General features: G+C 43.9%; 1 protein-coding gene across 1 annotated transcript in view; it reads right to left on the bottom strand.

Annotated features, from left to right (window-relative positions):
- The window catches only part of LOC126204220 (phospholipase A2-like), a 144,784-nt gene that overhangs the window by 24,686 nt on the left and 104,222 nt on the right, over positions 1-15,876 (bottom strand). Inside the window, exons 3-4 of the mRNA XM_049938617.1 lie at positions 13,122-13,281; positions 7,417-7,563 (exon numbers count right to left, since the gene is read on the bottom strand). Coding sequence (XP_049794574.1) covers positions 7,417-7,563; positions 13,122-13,281 — 307 coding nt within the window. The remainder of the gene's footprint in view (positions 1-7,416; positions 7,564-13,121; positions 13,282-15,876) is intronic.

Below are 15,876 nucleotides of genomic sequence, written 5' to 3'. Positions count from 1 at the left end.
CATCTTACAGTTTCTTCAGCTTACTAACGTAATTAAAAATTTTCTTTCTAATCCGTGTTTCTTCAATTCTTTTTAAATGTCCATAAATTTTTGAGCGTCTTTGAATGCGATTATTTGAGCTTCGAATTTCAGCAAAGACGTGAGGCGCTGTGGATCTTAAGACATATTTTACGTTTGCCACAATGTCTCGTTAAGAAATAAAGTCATCGGAACACATTTGTCCCCAGATTCAAGCACTCAAGAATTTGCGTCTGCAGACGAAAGTAAAGAACCTTATTAATCCTGGTTTGCATGTAATACGATATGGAAGTCGGCAAATTAAACTCGCTTCAAACTGACACGACTGCGTTAAGCACGTTTCTAAAAGCCACAATGATAGTACTTACTGAGGTGCCACGCGTTAGATAGGGCGCTGCTGGTAATTTGCAACGAGGGAGTGCGGGTTCGTTGGTTGGTTTTGGGGAAGGAGACCAGACAGCGTGGTCATCGGTCTCATCGGATTAGGGAAGGATGGGGAAGGAAGTCGGCCGTGCCCTTTCAGAGGAACCATCCCGGCATTTGCCTGGAGTGATTTAGGGAAATCACGGAAAACCTAAATCAGGATGGCCGGACGCGGGATTGAACCGTCGTCCTCCCGAATGCGAGTCCAGTGTCTAACCACTGCGCCACCTCGCTCGGTGAGGGAGTGCGGGGTTTGAGAGGCATGTACTGACATAACCGCTTAATGGCGAGCGTTGTTAATTTGCATCAGACCAACGTGACGCCAATAAATGGAAGGGTAGCCGTTTCTGACAAGGGAACCTCCCCATCGCACCCCCTCAGATTTAGTTATAAGTTGGCACAGTGGATAGGCCTTGAAAAACTGAACACAGATCAATCGAGAAAACAGGAAGAACTTGTGTGGAACTATGAAAAAGATAAGCAAAATATACAAACTGAGTAGTCCATGCGCAAGATAGGCAACATCAAGGATAATGTGAGCTATAGAGCGACTTGGTCCCGTGGTTAGTGTGAGCAGCTGCGGAACGAGAGGTTCTTGGTTCAAGTCTTCCTTCGAGTGAAAAATTTAATTTTTTATTTTCAGACAATTATTTTCTGTCCGTCCGTCCGATACGAGGTAATTGCGCCGTAGTATGGGGACGGGGACGCTACACCTAAACAAACATCGAAACACACGACGTCAGTCGACTACAGCGCACGGAAGAGAGAGTATTCCCGCTAACGAGGCTCCCTGGCTGGTAGTTGACTGTTCGCTACTTTGGACGAGAGTGCATTAAATACGTGAGATTTATTCCGTGGGCAATATGAATCCAGCAAATAAAGCTCGCGACATCAATAACAAGGTTCCCACTGGAGAGGCACGTCCTTTCGTCTACTAATCGCACGGTTTAGCGGAGCGGTCGCAAAACACATACACTAAACTTATTACAGTGAACAGAGATGTCAATGAACGAATGGACAGATCACAACTTTGCGAAAATAAAGAAAATAAACCTTTCACTCGAAGGAAGGTTTGAACACAGGGACTCTCGCTCCGCAGTTGCTCACGCTAACCACGGGACCACGGCACTCCTTAGCTCACAACCTCCTTGATGTTACCTATCTTGCGCATGGACTACTCAGTTTGTATATTTTGCTTATTTTTTTCGTAGTTCCACACAACTTCTTCCTGTTTTCTCGATTGATCTGTGTTCAGTTTTTCAAGGCCTATCCGTTGTGCCAACTTATATCTAAATCTGAGGGGTGTGCGATGGGGAGGTTCCCTTGTGAGCGTCATTGGCGGCAGGTGTAGACACACACACATACACGCACGCACACACACAAACACACACACACACAAAGTTTTCGCCATTGTTTCGAGAATTATTGTTTGATACAGAGGTAAGTTCACTTCTGAAAATTTTTTGTTGTGATATTAAGTATTATGAGAAGCAAATCATATTTGGAAGTGATGAATTAGTTGCACGTGAAAGTGACTTCGAAAATACTGTTTGTGTGAAATGCCCATCATTAGGCGTTTGTGTACTTTTATCAGTGCCAGCGAGACATGCAATCAAGTGAAATGAAAGCAAATATTTCCGTTGAATTTTACCACCAGAACACTTCAGCGAACAGATGTATATATATGCCAGGGCGTGCTAAAATGTATTACCTCCGAATTTCTTATGGGAAAATTCTTAATACTTTTCAGTTAAAAAAAAGTTATTGACATTTTACATCTTTATTTTTCATGTGTACATATTTGTAACCGTCTGCCATTAGAGGGCTCCTAATTGCAGCGCGTAACATGGCGATGTGTAACGTAACAATGTCGCTGCACGAAAAACAGCGGTCGGCCGGAGTGGCCGTGCGGTTGTAGGCGCTACAGTCTGGAACCGAGCGACCGCTCCGGTCGCAGGTTCGAATCCTGCCTCGGGCATGGATGTGTGTGATGTCCTTAGGTTAGTTAGGTTTAATTAGTTCTAAGTTCTAGACGACTGATGACCTCAGAAGTTAAGTCGCATAGTGCTCAGAGCCATTTGAACCATTTTTTGAAAAACAGCGTGCTCTAATCGAACTTCGAATTCCAAGCGTTCTCCCACGCGTGGAGTACCGTCTCCTTTAGCATGACAATGCCAAACCACACCCGAACGTTGCGATATCTGCAACAATCCGACGCCTTGGGTTCACTGCCATCGATCACCTTCATATGGTCCTGGCGTGGCCCCATCCGATTTTCCTCCGTTTCAAAAACTTAAAAAACACTTTCGAGGACTTCTCTTTGATAGTTATGGAGCGCTGCAAGCAGAGGTGAAGTTGAGGCTCCGTCAACGAAGTCAAGTATTCTCCAGTGACGGTATCAACAGACTGGTTTCTCGTTTGGAGAAATTTGTTCGTCGTCAGGGTGACTATGTTGAGAAACAAGTAAGTAGACATGAAGAATAAAGATGTAGAATGTTAACAACATTTGTCTTACTTAAAAAGCGTGAAGTACTTTCGCATAAAAAAAGATTCGGAGGCTATACTTTTCAGCATACACTCGTACTTTATTACAAAAAAAAAAAAAAATGGTTCAAATGGCTCTGAGCACTATGGGACTCAACTTCTGAGGTCATCAGTCCCCTAGAACTTAGAACTACTTAAACCTAACTAACCTAAGGACATCACACACATCCATGCCCGAGGCAGGATTCGAACCTGCGACCGTAGTGGTCGCGCGGTTCCAGACTGTAGCGCCTAGAACCGCTCGGCCACCCCGGCCGGCACTTTATTACAAATTTCCGTCAATTCATATAAACATCCAACTGGACTCATTACATTTCACTGTTACAGCGATGTGGAAATGCTAATGAACTTCTGAGGCTTCCGTTCATGGATCCCCAAGGTTTTTCGCTCCACGAAATGAAAACAGATATTACAAAGTTCGTGCATCGCCTGCGCAGAGTAACTGACAGTTTAAAAATATCCTTGGCAAACGAAATCATCTACTAGAATTCAGATGAAGAATAGCGGATACACTCTGCAAGCACGGAAAAGACAAAAAATATACGAAGGCCTCGAGCCATATTAAGGAATGATTATTGTCTCAGTATACAGAGAAATGCAAAGGTATAACTGACTAGATTGTGAAGGACAGACAATATTCACGCATCGTATGTGTGATGTTCATTTGTGTCTGAAAAAAGAGAATAAACCATTTCCGACAGTTTCACGAGTAAGGCTATTTAGTGTTATACATAATAATTTAAAGTGTATGCCACCATGTATTTTTTCATTTTTAATCATGTAAATCCTATCAATGCAACATCACATTTCTAAATAAAAATCTTTTACTGTATGGGGTGCTGTAAGAGTTCAATTTTCAAATGTCTGTGGAAGTATCCCACATACCCGATTATGCCTGACAGATATAACATATCTACTCATATATACTATGTAACACTTTATTAACCTTTACGAAATATGCGTTTTCGTATTTTCTTTCAACTGGAAGTCTGTTGAGGTAATAAGCGGTTAATTCTTATCGGTCGCCTACTATAAAATTCGGCTGGATTAGAGGTCCTTCACCACAATATTAAAACAAAGGGATTTTTTATTAAAAAATTTGTGGTTCGGATGCCTTTATAGTGCGAGCCCCTAGGCGTAGATAGGTAGAGCATAAGTGAGACTTGCTATACAGGATGTTTTTTTTTTAAAGTGTCAGATATTCATGAAGAAGGTAGTACTGGTAGGAAACAGTGGAAAAGTTACTACACCGTTCAAAAGAATGAGGGGAACACGTATATCAACGGCCGGTATGTTGAATCTACGTATTTCGATACCGGAATCTACATTCACATCTACGTGATTACTCTGCTATTCACAGTTAAATGCCTGGCAGAGGGTTCAATGAACCACCTTCAAGTCGTCTCTCTACCGTTCCACTGTCGAACGGCGTGCGGGAAAAACGAGCACTAAAATTTTTCTGTGCTAGCCGTGATTTCTCTTATTTTATCGTGACGATCATTTCTCCCTATGTAGGTGGGTGCCAACAGAATGTTTTCGCAATCGGATGAGAAAACTGGCGATTGAAATTTCAAGAGAAGATCCCGTCGCAACGAAAAACGCCTTTGTTTTAATGATTGCCACTCCAAGTCACGTATCGTGTCTGTGGCACTATCTTCCCTATTTCGCGATAATACAAAACGAGCTGCCCGTCTTTGAACTTTTTCAATATCATCCGTCAGTACCACCTGATACGGATCCCACACCGCACAGCAGTACTTCAGAAAGGGGCGGACAAGTGTGGTGTAAGCAGTCTCTTTAGTAGATCTGTTGCACCTTCTAAGTGTTCTGCCAATGAATCGCATTGGTTTGCTCTACCCACAACATTATCTATGTGATCGTTCCAATTTAGGTTATTTGTAATTGTAATGCCTAAGTATTTAGTTGAATTTACAGCCCCCAGATTTGTGACTTATCGCGTAATCGAAATTTAGCGGATTTCTTTTAGTACTCATGTGAATAACTTTACACTTTCCTTTATTTATTCGCCATCTGTTCTGTGTTATGCATTACAGTGTCAGGTGAACCCTCACAATGAAGTGAGTACCGGTGACCCAGTGTTCTCTTGTGAGTTACACAGATGGCAGTTGGCATTTGTGGACATTTTATTCTACCAAGAACAGGTAATGCGACATCTTAAAAAAACGCGAGTTGCAAGGACGGCCTGTTTGATCCAAAACAGATGTGCTTTCTGTCATATTGTTACAGACGACAATGCCTCTCTGCGTTTGATTCAAAGGTAGTGGACATGCTACAGAGAGACAGGTCAGTACAGAAGGCGAGTTGGACAAGTTCGGCGACGCATTACAGCCTCACGTGAAGACCGATATGTGGCCATCTCTGCATTGCAGTGTCGTACGGATACCGCCAGGGCGCTGAAAGGCGATCTCAGAAGGGCAACTGGAGCCGCTGTGTCCGAAATCACACAGTAATGAACAGGTTACGGAAAAGGGGCTTACGATTCAGACGTCCGAGTACCCCTCTTGTCAAGACAACATCTTGCAGCTCGCCTTCAGTTCTGCCGTACTCGTCTCAACTGGCAACTTTGTTACTGGTGAAACGTGTTGTTCACACACGTGTCCAGATGTCCTTTGATGGTGATGCCTATATTCGTGTGCGGAGACCAAATGTTGTGCAGGAAACTGACAGATTTTCAAACTTCTGTGATGTCATGGGGAGGATTCAGTTTTGACAGCTATACGGATCTTGTCGTTATCCATGTCCGCCTTACCGCCTGGCAGCACATCGAACTCATCCTGTTGCATACGGTGGTGGCCCGGAATTCCTTCAAACGCCGGGGCCCATTTGACAGGCGTCAGCCGGGATGTCTTGTGAAGCCTGGGCGTTGAAGTAATGGAATGGCTAGTGGTGAGCCCCGACGTAAACCCCATCGTGCACATATGGGACCTGCTTGACAGACGTGGTCTTCGTGTTCCACCACAGACTCTCCAAGAACTCACATGGGCTCTCACTGTGTAATGGAAACGGAAACAACGGGTGACCTCTGTAGACTTATACGGAGCATGCCACGTAGGTGTAAGCATATGATAAACGCTCACACGTTACTGAATCTCTCAGAGCCCAATGAAAAGCAAACGGGTTGACAGGCTGAATCATTTTTTCCACTTTGTATTCGACACCTGCCAAACATTTCAGTTATTTTTATGTGATCATTTGAGGATGTAGGGATGTTTCGTTGGGTACATAATTCGTGAAAGATAATGTATAATTTGATAACATACATACTCCTCAACTATTGCTCAGCGGAACAGAGCAGACGCCCAAAAATCATATTGCCTTACTTCTTTTGAGCAGTGTATAATTATATGTCCGGAAACCAATACTTGTTGAGGGCCGCCCGCAGTGGCCGAGCGGTTCTAGACGCTACAGTCTGGAACCGCGCGACCGCTACGGCCGCAGGTTGGAATCCTGCCTCGGGCATGGATGTGTGTGAAGTCCTTAGGGTAGTTAGGTTTAAGTAGTTCTAAGTTCTAGGGGACTGATGACCTCAGAAGTTAAGTCCCATAGTGCTCAGAGCCATTTGCACCATTTTGAACTTGTTGAGGTATGGGCCGTTTACTTGTGACGAGTAATGTGTAGGATCCGATAAACTAGGAAGGATTCATAAGAGATGGTATACTAAATTACCACAATACGACCTTGTGGGCAGATGCAAATCCTCGCGCTATCGTGGAGGCGAGGCAACAGGACCTCTTTCGTGTCACTGTATGGGCAGCAATTGTCGCTGACAGACTGGCAGGACCAGACGCGTTACCAAACAGATTAACAGGTGCCATGTATCACCGATATCTAAGCGACTTTTGAAGAATGTTAGTTACCTTTACAGGAAGACAGCGACTGTAGTTTACGCAAAGAAGGCCACAACCCCATGACCTGCAGATCCTGTGACAGTACCTCAACACAACGTTTCACGAGTGACGGGTTGGTTGAGGTGTTCCGGTAGCACGGCTTCCAGGTTCAACGGGCCTGAATCCATTTGATTTCTGCCATGGTGGCAGTTGAAGGCATAGGTATATGCCCGGCCCATCTACAATGTGCACACGTTACAAGAGAGCTTGGGCATGCAACACAATCCAAAAACAGCAAGGTAACTTCAAAAAGTGCGTGATTCATTGGGAAAAAGCGCTGAAGGATGTGAGGATGGGTGGCAACCACGTGCAGCACTGCCTGTAGTGTAACAGACAAATGGGAATGAGGGGGCACACTGGCCCATATCTCAGCAGGTGTTGGTTTCCAGACGTACCATGATAGAAAGCGTTCTTCTAGTTTTGACCTACCTCCTGTAGGACGACGCGACACTTTTTCCAAACACCTTAAATGTACGTAAGGCCTAAGCAGAGAGTGGGAGAGGCAGTAGAGGGAGAGACCCACCGTGCGTCCCGGCGCCTGCAGGGCCGCTGGTCCCGGAAGCACATGACCTGCGCCACGTTGAAGAAGACGGCGCCCAGCGTGTGCGCCGCGGGGGTGTCCAGCATCTGCAGGCAGCGCTTGAAGCGGTGGTCGCAGTCGCAGTGGGACCTGCACAACACCAGGCACCAGACTCAGGCAGCGCACACACCTGAACGTGATCGCTGTTTCCGGAGCAAGCATTACTTACTGATTTTTACTAGTATAAATCACTCGGGTTCCCAGCCAACTGAGTTCGTTGAAATGGCAGCATTTCGACGCACACACTCGGCTCGAAATCCGAGAGCTCTATATTAATTTAATTCCCTGAGAAAGAAAATGAGATATTGTTTCTTTTTATTTATTTATTGCTAACTTTAAATGTAATGTCTGTGTTGTGATGTACGTATATGTTGTAGCAATGTTTGTATGTACACTGATCGGCCAAAACATTATGACCACCGGCCTACTATCGATACAAGCCCGCCCTGGCGATAGCAGTGTCATCTGGCGAGGAATGACTGCTAGTGTCAGAGAGCCGTCTGGCTGTGTGTGGAATGGGGAAGGGCGCGCGATATATCTGTTTTGACCGAGGGCAGATAGTGATAGCCCAGAGGCTTGGTACGTGCATTTCGGAAACTGCGCGACTTGTCGGGTGTTCGAAGAGTGCTGTGGTGAGTGTCTTCAGCACGTGCCGAAACCAAGGCGAAACCACGTCCAAACGTCGAGGGGTTGGGCAGCCAGCCCATATTACAGATGTGGGGCATTGTAGGCTGGGTACTCTGGCAAAACAGGACAGACGACGATCTGTGACGGAACTAACATCAGACTTAAACGCTGGGCAGAGTGTAAGTATGGCTGATCACACAGTGCGTTGAACACTTCTAACAGTTCACAAACTGCGACATGGTCGTGTATACAAACAGTCATCCAATACTGTCAAATGTTTTTTATTTCAGTCTTTGATCACAATATGAATTCTTTAGACGACGACCGGTATCAGTCCGTAATGACCATCCGCAGATCAGATTGCAATAATGACTGTGTGGACGATGCTGCCTATTCTACACCTTATTTTAGATCTATATGACGATGCTATGCTGATTATATTTATATGTTTTGACGATGCCATTATGGCCTTATAACTTTAGGACATGGTGTTAAAAAAGATCTGAGGATGGTCATTACGGACTGAAACCGGTCATCGTCTAAAGAATTCATATTTTGATCAAAGACTGGAATAAAAAACATTTGACTCCTAACAGTGTGCCTCCGCAGCTGGTGACCCATGCATGTGCCAACATTAACAACATGACATTGGCAACTACGACTGAAATGAGCACATCACCGTCGGCACTGGACGTTGGCGCAGTGGCAGGGCGTTGCACGGTCTGATGGATCGCGATACCTTCTTTATCATGCCGATGGGAGGGAGCGAATCCGTCGTCTTCCAGGGGAACAGCTCCTTGACACCTGTACGGGACGGAGACAAATGGCGGCGGCTCCATTACACTCTGGGGAACCTTCATGTGGGCATCCATGTGTCCAGTGTGCAAGGCACCATGACGGCCAAGGAGTATCGCACACTTGCTGCAGACCACGTACAGCCGATCATGTCGATGATGTTCCCGATGGCAGTGGCATTTTTCATCAAAATGCGCCATGTCAGAAGGCCAGGAGGGTGATGGATTCGACGAACACTGTGGCGAGTTCTAATTGATGTGCTGGCCCCCCAACTCGCCATGCCTGAGCCCAATCGAACACATCTGAGATGTGATTCAATGTGGCGTCACAGCTCATTGCCTCCCTCTCCGGAATTCGAGAGAATTAGATGAGTTGTGTGTGCATATGTTGCGCCAACTCCCTCCAGCGACCTACCAAGATCTCATTGCTTTCATTCCACGATGTGTCGCCGCTGTTATCCATGCCAAAGGTGAACAAATCGTCTATTGGGTAGGTTGTCTTAATGTTCCACTTGATCAGTGTGTGTGTGTGTGTGTGTGTGTGTGTGTGTGTGTGTGTTCTGCATCTCTTTTGAAATCATTGGACTCATTTCAACTCATAAAAATGAAATCGAAGAAAGCAAAGAAAGCATCAGGGCACATTTTTAGCATCAGGGCACATTGACAGTTACGGGGTTATATCACATTTAAAATATTGTAAAAAACTCTGCAAAATCTTCAGAGACTAAAAATGAATGTATTTTAAAGAAAAAAAATTCCTCCTGCAACAACATAGGAACTATTTAGAACAGAGTAAAAAATGAGATAGGCAAAAGGAATCAAGAACAGAGGAAATTTCTTTCCAACTGTAGATACTTTCAAAAAATTTTTCAAAAGTAAGGAGCAGATAATTTAGTGTGAACACTTCCTCAGTGGCTAGCCTACTGTTCTTAAGGAAAACGTTCCAGAACAAGTAGAAAAAATCTCAGTTCCCGTTTTACGATTATTAGTCGAGACACGGAGATCAGATGCCACTGCCAATGCAAAACGTAGCACTTCATTTTCCACATCAGACCTTACGACAGAAGGACGTTCGAATATTGGTTGAAATGATTGGCAAATCAGTGGTCGGAGAGCGTAACGAATTGTAGGTGATATTACTGTCGAAGTACTAGGAATTTTATCGCCCATATGTGGCAGTAAGTAGTAATGACCATTTATACGAAAGCAAAATGTGTATTATTGTAATTTAAATTAATGCCTCTCCACTATTGTTCAGGTTGTCCATAAAGAAGGTGGAAGTAAGCCTCTCTGGTGAAGGATGAGTGGTTGCAGTGTAGAACAAAAGGGAAAGTATGGTGACGTGGTGGGCAACAGGCACCTGCCCAGCGAAAGTCGCGTGGGTGCTATGTGGATTACAAGGGCAGGTGTTGTGTACCGCCTGAGAGCAGGCACCATGACTAGGCCCGCCTGATCAAGCGCAAATGGTTGCAATATTGAACCAAAGGAGATGAGTAATGATGTGGTGGGCAGCAAGTGCCCACCAGGTGAAGGGGAAGTAATTGAAGTGCAGTTTAGGAAGACGGGTATAGCGTCCTGGCTGACACCAAGAGAGGGTCTAATGGTCAAGAGGGGGTGTTTTATGAAATGCATAGCACACAACTCTTTAAGCGTCTTTTACTATTACTATCAGTAATAGAAGCTTCTAAGTTAATGCAATCGACAAGTAAGCCGTATTACAGGTCATGTTTTAGTTATCGAAAATTCTATTATTGACAAGTTTAAGTGCCTTGCAGTTGACCTAGAACCTTAAGATTTTGCACGAGACAAGGTGTAGCAGCCACATTGCATGAGCAAACGCGAGAAGTATTAATTTATAGTAAAAAGAAATCCTCCCGTATTTGTCATTTGTTTTCGTACTGACGTAATGCCAGAAAATCACATTGCTCTCCTTTCTCTCGGGAAAGTTTACATTTATCGGCTGGAAATTTATGTCACGTACTGAGGTATCCAGTCTATTCGTTCTGTACAAAATAGAAGATTATAAGTTAATGCAATCGACAAGTAAGCCGTATTACAGGTCATGTTTTAGTTATCGAAAATTCAATTACTGACCGGTTTAAGTGCCTTGCAGTTTAGCGTCAAACTATCATCACAGAATCTGTATACATAAAAACAAAACATGAAACAACCAGGAATGCATCAAGTCCACCAATATATGAGGTGGTATAAGCTAATAGTTACAAAATATCAAATACCAAAATCGCAACCCATACAAAAACTGCCCCATGTGAACTGATGAATATGTAAAGAACCAAACGGATATCCTTACACAATACGAGCTGATGGTGACTGTACACAAATGTAAGGTTATGAAGAACAAGCGAAGCAGAGATATAGCTTTCAAAAATACTACGTAATGTGGCATAAAAATTGGCTCTAGACATAAAAAACGGAATAAAAATGTATTAGAAACTTACAAGTCAGTTGTAAATGAGTATAACGAAAAAGAAAATAAATAGTGATACCTCAGTAACAATAGCGCAAACATGTGAAACGTGAAATAATGTAAAATAGCATGTAGGTGTATGTAAAAAATAGGAGCATAGGCGCAATGTAAAGGCATATGGAAGAACAGTCTTTACTTTTTTAGGAGAGAATGATTGCAATTTTGTAGAAAAAATGAGAAATATGGGGACAATATGTATCGCGTGTGCATACCTTTTGAAGGGTGAATGGTTGGAGCGTATATAAGGAGGAAAGTTGTAGTGTTTTGGATCACCACAAGTACCATGAGTAGAACTCTCAGGTGCAGAGAGACTGTTCGCGGTGTAGAAGGAAAGGTGAAATTTGTTGACATCGTGGGCAGCGGGCACGTACCGTGTGAAATGCGAGTTGTTGCAGTGTAGAATAGAAGCACCACCATACTGCAAGCGTTATGAGTCAGCCTACCCGGTGAAGGGCAGCGTAGAACAAAAGTGTTATGATGTGGCCGGCCGTGGCCATCTAGCTTCTGAAGGAAGAATAGTTGCAAGACAGATTAGCAGTACAGGTATGGTGTCCCAGGTTCCATCAAGTGCTACAGGTGAGTCTACCAGATGAAAAGAGGATTGGAAATGTGTGAGCAGCTGATACTTCGCAGGTGAAGGATGAATGACTGGAGTGTAGGTTAAGTAGACATGTAGAGTCCTGGGTAACAGCAGAAGCCTGGAGTTGGTTTATGTGCTGCGATGAATATGCCTACCTGATCAAGGACGGACAGTTGCAGTGTATAACAAAAGGGGACATGGGGGCAGCAGGTGCCTTCCTGGTGAAACGTGAATAGATACAGTAGAGATGAGGAGGACTGGTGTACCGTCCTGGCAGACTGCAGGTGGTAGTAGAAGGACTGTGGTGAATAGTCATTGGATGCAGTGTAGAATAAGATAAATGTGATGACCTGGTAGGCAGCAGTCATCTACCCTATGATATTCAAACGGTTATAGTGTAGTTGGCAACGGGACTAGCGTCCTCACTGAAAGCTGTCGACAGGTGTAGATCTACTAGTTAAAGAGAGAATGGTTACAGAGTGCAGGAAAAGAATATGTATGGTGACATAGTGAAAGATGAACGTTTGCAGTGTAGATTATAAGGACAGGAGTAGTGTTCAGGCTCACAGCAGGAACCAGGAATAGGCATAAATGGCGAAAGACAAACTATTGCAGTATAGAAGAAAATGGGATGTATTGAAATGTGGTAGGCCAATCTGATGAGCGAATGGTTGGTATGTCGGCTGGCAGTCGGAACCAGAAGTGGGCTACCTGATCGTAAGGATGAAGCAATTTTGTGGAACAAAATGAAAAGTGTAGTGACATTGGGATCAGCTGGCGCCTACCTGGTGAACTGTGTGTGGATCCCGTGTAGATTTGGAAGACAGGTAGTGTCCCGGCTGACAGCAGGAGCCAGTAGTTGGTATACCAGCAAAAGGGCTAGTGGTTACAGTGTAGATTAGGGAGTCAGCTGTAGTATCCTGGCTGACCGGGAGAGAGTGGGCCTACCCAGTGAAAGGAGAGTGGTTTCTTTGTAGATAAGTAGGACATCAAACTCCAGATGTAGGGCTACCTGGTGAAGGGCGAGTGGTTGGAGTTTGTAACAACGGGAGAAGCGTGGTGATGAGAAGAGTTGCAGTCACTGATCTGGTGGGGTCAAGTGGTTGCAGCGTAGAACAAATGGAGAAGTGCGGTGAGATGTCCGCCTGCGGGCGTCTACCTGGTAAATGGCGAGTGGTTGCAAAGCCCGGAGCGGCACTCTCCGGGCGCCAGCGTGGCGGGACAGTGGTCGTGCTCGCGGCAGCAGCGATCCTCCGCCTCTCTTGGTCCCAGGTCGTGGTAGGAGCGCGCCACACTACCAGGGCCGCACCACTTGGTACCTGCAACACCAGATGCCAAACCCTGTTAACATGCCACCCTGGTAACAATCCGACGTAAGCCTAGCAAACGTTTTGTATCTGTTCGTGACGGAACCGTATACTGAAATAAGGTACAATTGCTGTACTAAAACAATAACTACAGCCCAAGAATTCAGTGTCTTTATGGGAAGATCAGAGTCATATCTGGTCCATACCACATTTTCAAATGTTTGTAACCATTATGTCTGAAACTTGTTTACACGTATTCTGCAGCAAAATTAAACTCTTTCTTGAATGTTGTGACTGTCTTATAACGATTTCTCAGAGATAGCACTCGAAATCAGTCATAGAAACACTTTTTAAATGAAATTCGTAACACAAAATAGCCAAAATTAGAGGTGAGTGCAGGTTTGTAATTTTTAGTTGGAGGGAACAACAAATTATGGCACAAAAAATTACATTCGCCATTCCAAAAAAGGGCATGTACTATTTTGGACAATATAATTACTATGTAAATGAAAACTTAGAATTAATGTCTTATCTCAATTTATAATACACACTCACAGAAAATTTCCAATGTTGTGAAAACATCTTGATACAAAGATTAAGTATTTGTCTTTGTTTCAGCAATGAGAAGAAACTCTTTGAATTTCCACCTTATAATAATAGATATTGTCTGAATCTACGGGTTGAATATTTAATATCTGCTTTAAACATTCAAGTGAAATACTGAATTTATAAAAAAATGAACAGTGGTCGTAGCTAACACTCAAGTATATGCGTTTTAAGTTCAAAGAAGGATTTAGAAACGGAACGTATCCCAGGTAGTGATTCACTGTCCACAAAACATTCAATACAGTATACTGAATCGAAGAAAGATATTTAAAGACTCTCCCGTACATTACAGTATCAGATCAGTACCTTCCTTGGAGGCGATTGAGTTAGAGATGGTTTGTTGTTGTCGGCAACACAGAGCACTGACTTCCGGTACTTAAATTTTCACTCTTCACAGTATGGCAGTGAGATTAAGTCGCCTTTTCCCAGAGATCAAACCATTCATTATCTAGGTCTTTTGCACAACTTTTAGCAACCACACTGCCCCTTTCTGCCAAGACGTGCTCATGCCTTGGCGGTTCCCGTATGGCTCCTGGAATGTACTCGAATGGCGTGCACTCTTACCGTGCGCGCTCCACCTTCTTCTGTCGTATCCTTACGCCTCCGTAACACAGACGAACCTTCCATTTGTATTCTAACACTTACGCTACTGAGTTCTGTACGTGGATCAACAACATCCCAATTCAGGGCACAGCCGATTTCATTCCATCTTTTCACAATCCGAGCTTTCGTTTTCCTTCTGTACTGACCGCGCTGTCGATGGGACGTTTAACATTACTTTGCTTCTTTCTTTTCGTTCATGATGTATCTTTAGTGTTACTGAACCACCACTAAAGAAACAGCTCCCTTTTTCACTGAGAAGACGAACCAGAATGACAAATTCCACTATTATTTTGAAATCCGTACCATTTTCTACACAGAACTTATAAACGTAAAAATCAAGACCTATTTTCTTTTCTGAACCTCGGCGAGACGCTTGCACTGCGCCTGTCACAGATACCACTCACAGCGTGGTATGTGGTACTCAAATACGCAGCGTTAATATCAACTACGCTCTTGGTATAATTTGTTGTCTTTATCGCAGATTTCTCTAGGCTTAGCCATTACTCCTATGAAAAAATAGTCACATCTACTTCCTCCGCTAACCACAAACAGCAAAACTATGTTTTTTTTTTTATGGAAGACGTCGCATCAATCAGCAAAGGACGTCGACTACAGCACACTGCACAGAACAGGCTGAACTATAAACGAAAACCGCAACCTTCTGTACTAAATGGTTTCTGAAATGTGTACAGTAAGTGATTCGGATTGTAACTGGTGGAAGGGAAGTTGACAATGCACGTCTGAAAAAAATGATTTTAATCAAACAAAAATCTATTTTTTTTTTCATTTTCTGCTCCACCTACCCTTACGCATGATTTTCTTTCAAATAACAGAAAGGAAAAGTTGACAGAATTTAATCAAATACACACATCAAAAAAAGTTTTGCATCATCTCGGTTCGGAGAGTTCCGGAACCTGTACGCAAAATTGGAATGGAGATCAACATAAACATCATTTCTGCCCTTTTTATTGCTCATGAAAACCACACATTTCATGTTCTACCACCATACAACGAGACCTTCAGAGGTGGTGGGCTAGATTGCTGTACACATCGGTACCTCTAATACCCAGTAGCACGTCCTCTTGGATTGATGCATGCCTATATTTATCGTGGCAAACTATACACAAGTTCATCAAGGCATGTTGGTCCAGATTGTCCTACTCCTCAACGGCGATTCAGTGCAGAGTGGTTGGTGGGTCACGTCGTCCATAAACAGCCCTTTTCAATCTATCCCAGACTTGTTCGATAGGGTTCATGTCTGGAGAACATGCTGGCCACTCTAGTCGAGCGATGTCGTTATCCTGAAGGAAGTCATTCACAAGATGTGCACGATGGGGGCAAAACTGTCGTCCATGAAGACGAATGCCTCGCCAATATGCTGCCGATATGGTTGCACTA

Source organism: Schistocerca nitens, chromosome 9, assembly GCF_023898315.1.
Source record: "Schistocerca nitens isolate TAMUIC-IGC-003100 chromosome 9, iqSchNite1.1, whole genome shotgun sequence".
In the NCBI taxonomy this organism is placed as follows: Eukaryota; Metazoa; Arthropoda; class Insecta; order Orthoptera; family Acrididae; genus Schistocerca; species Schistocerca nitens.
The sequence above is the reverse complement of the archived record's forward strand: the minus strand, read 5'-3'. Positions and strand labels throughout refer to the sequence as shown.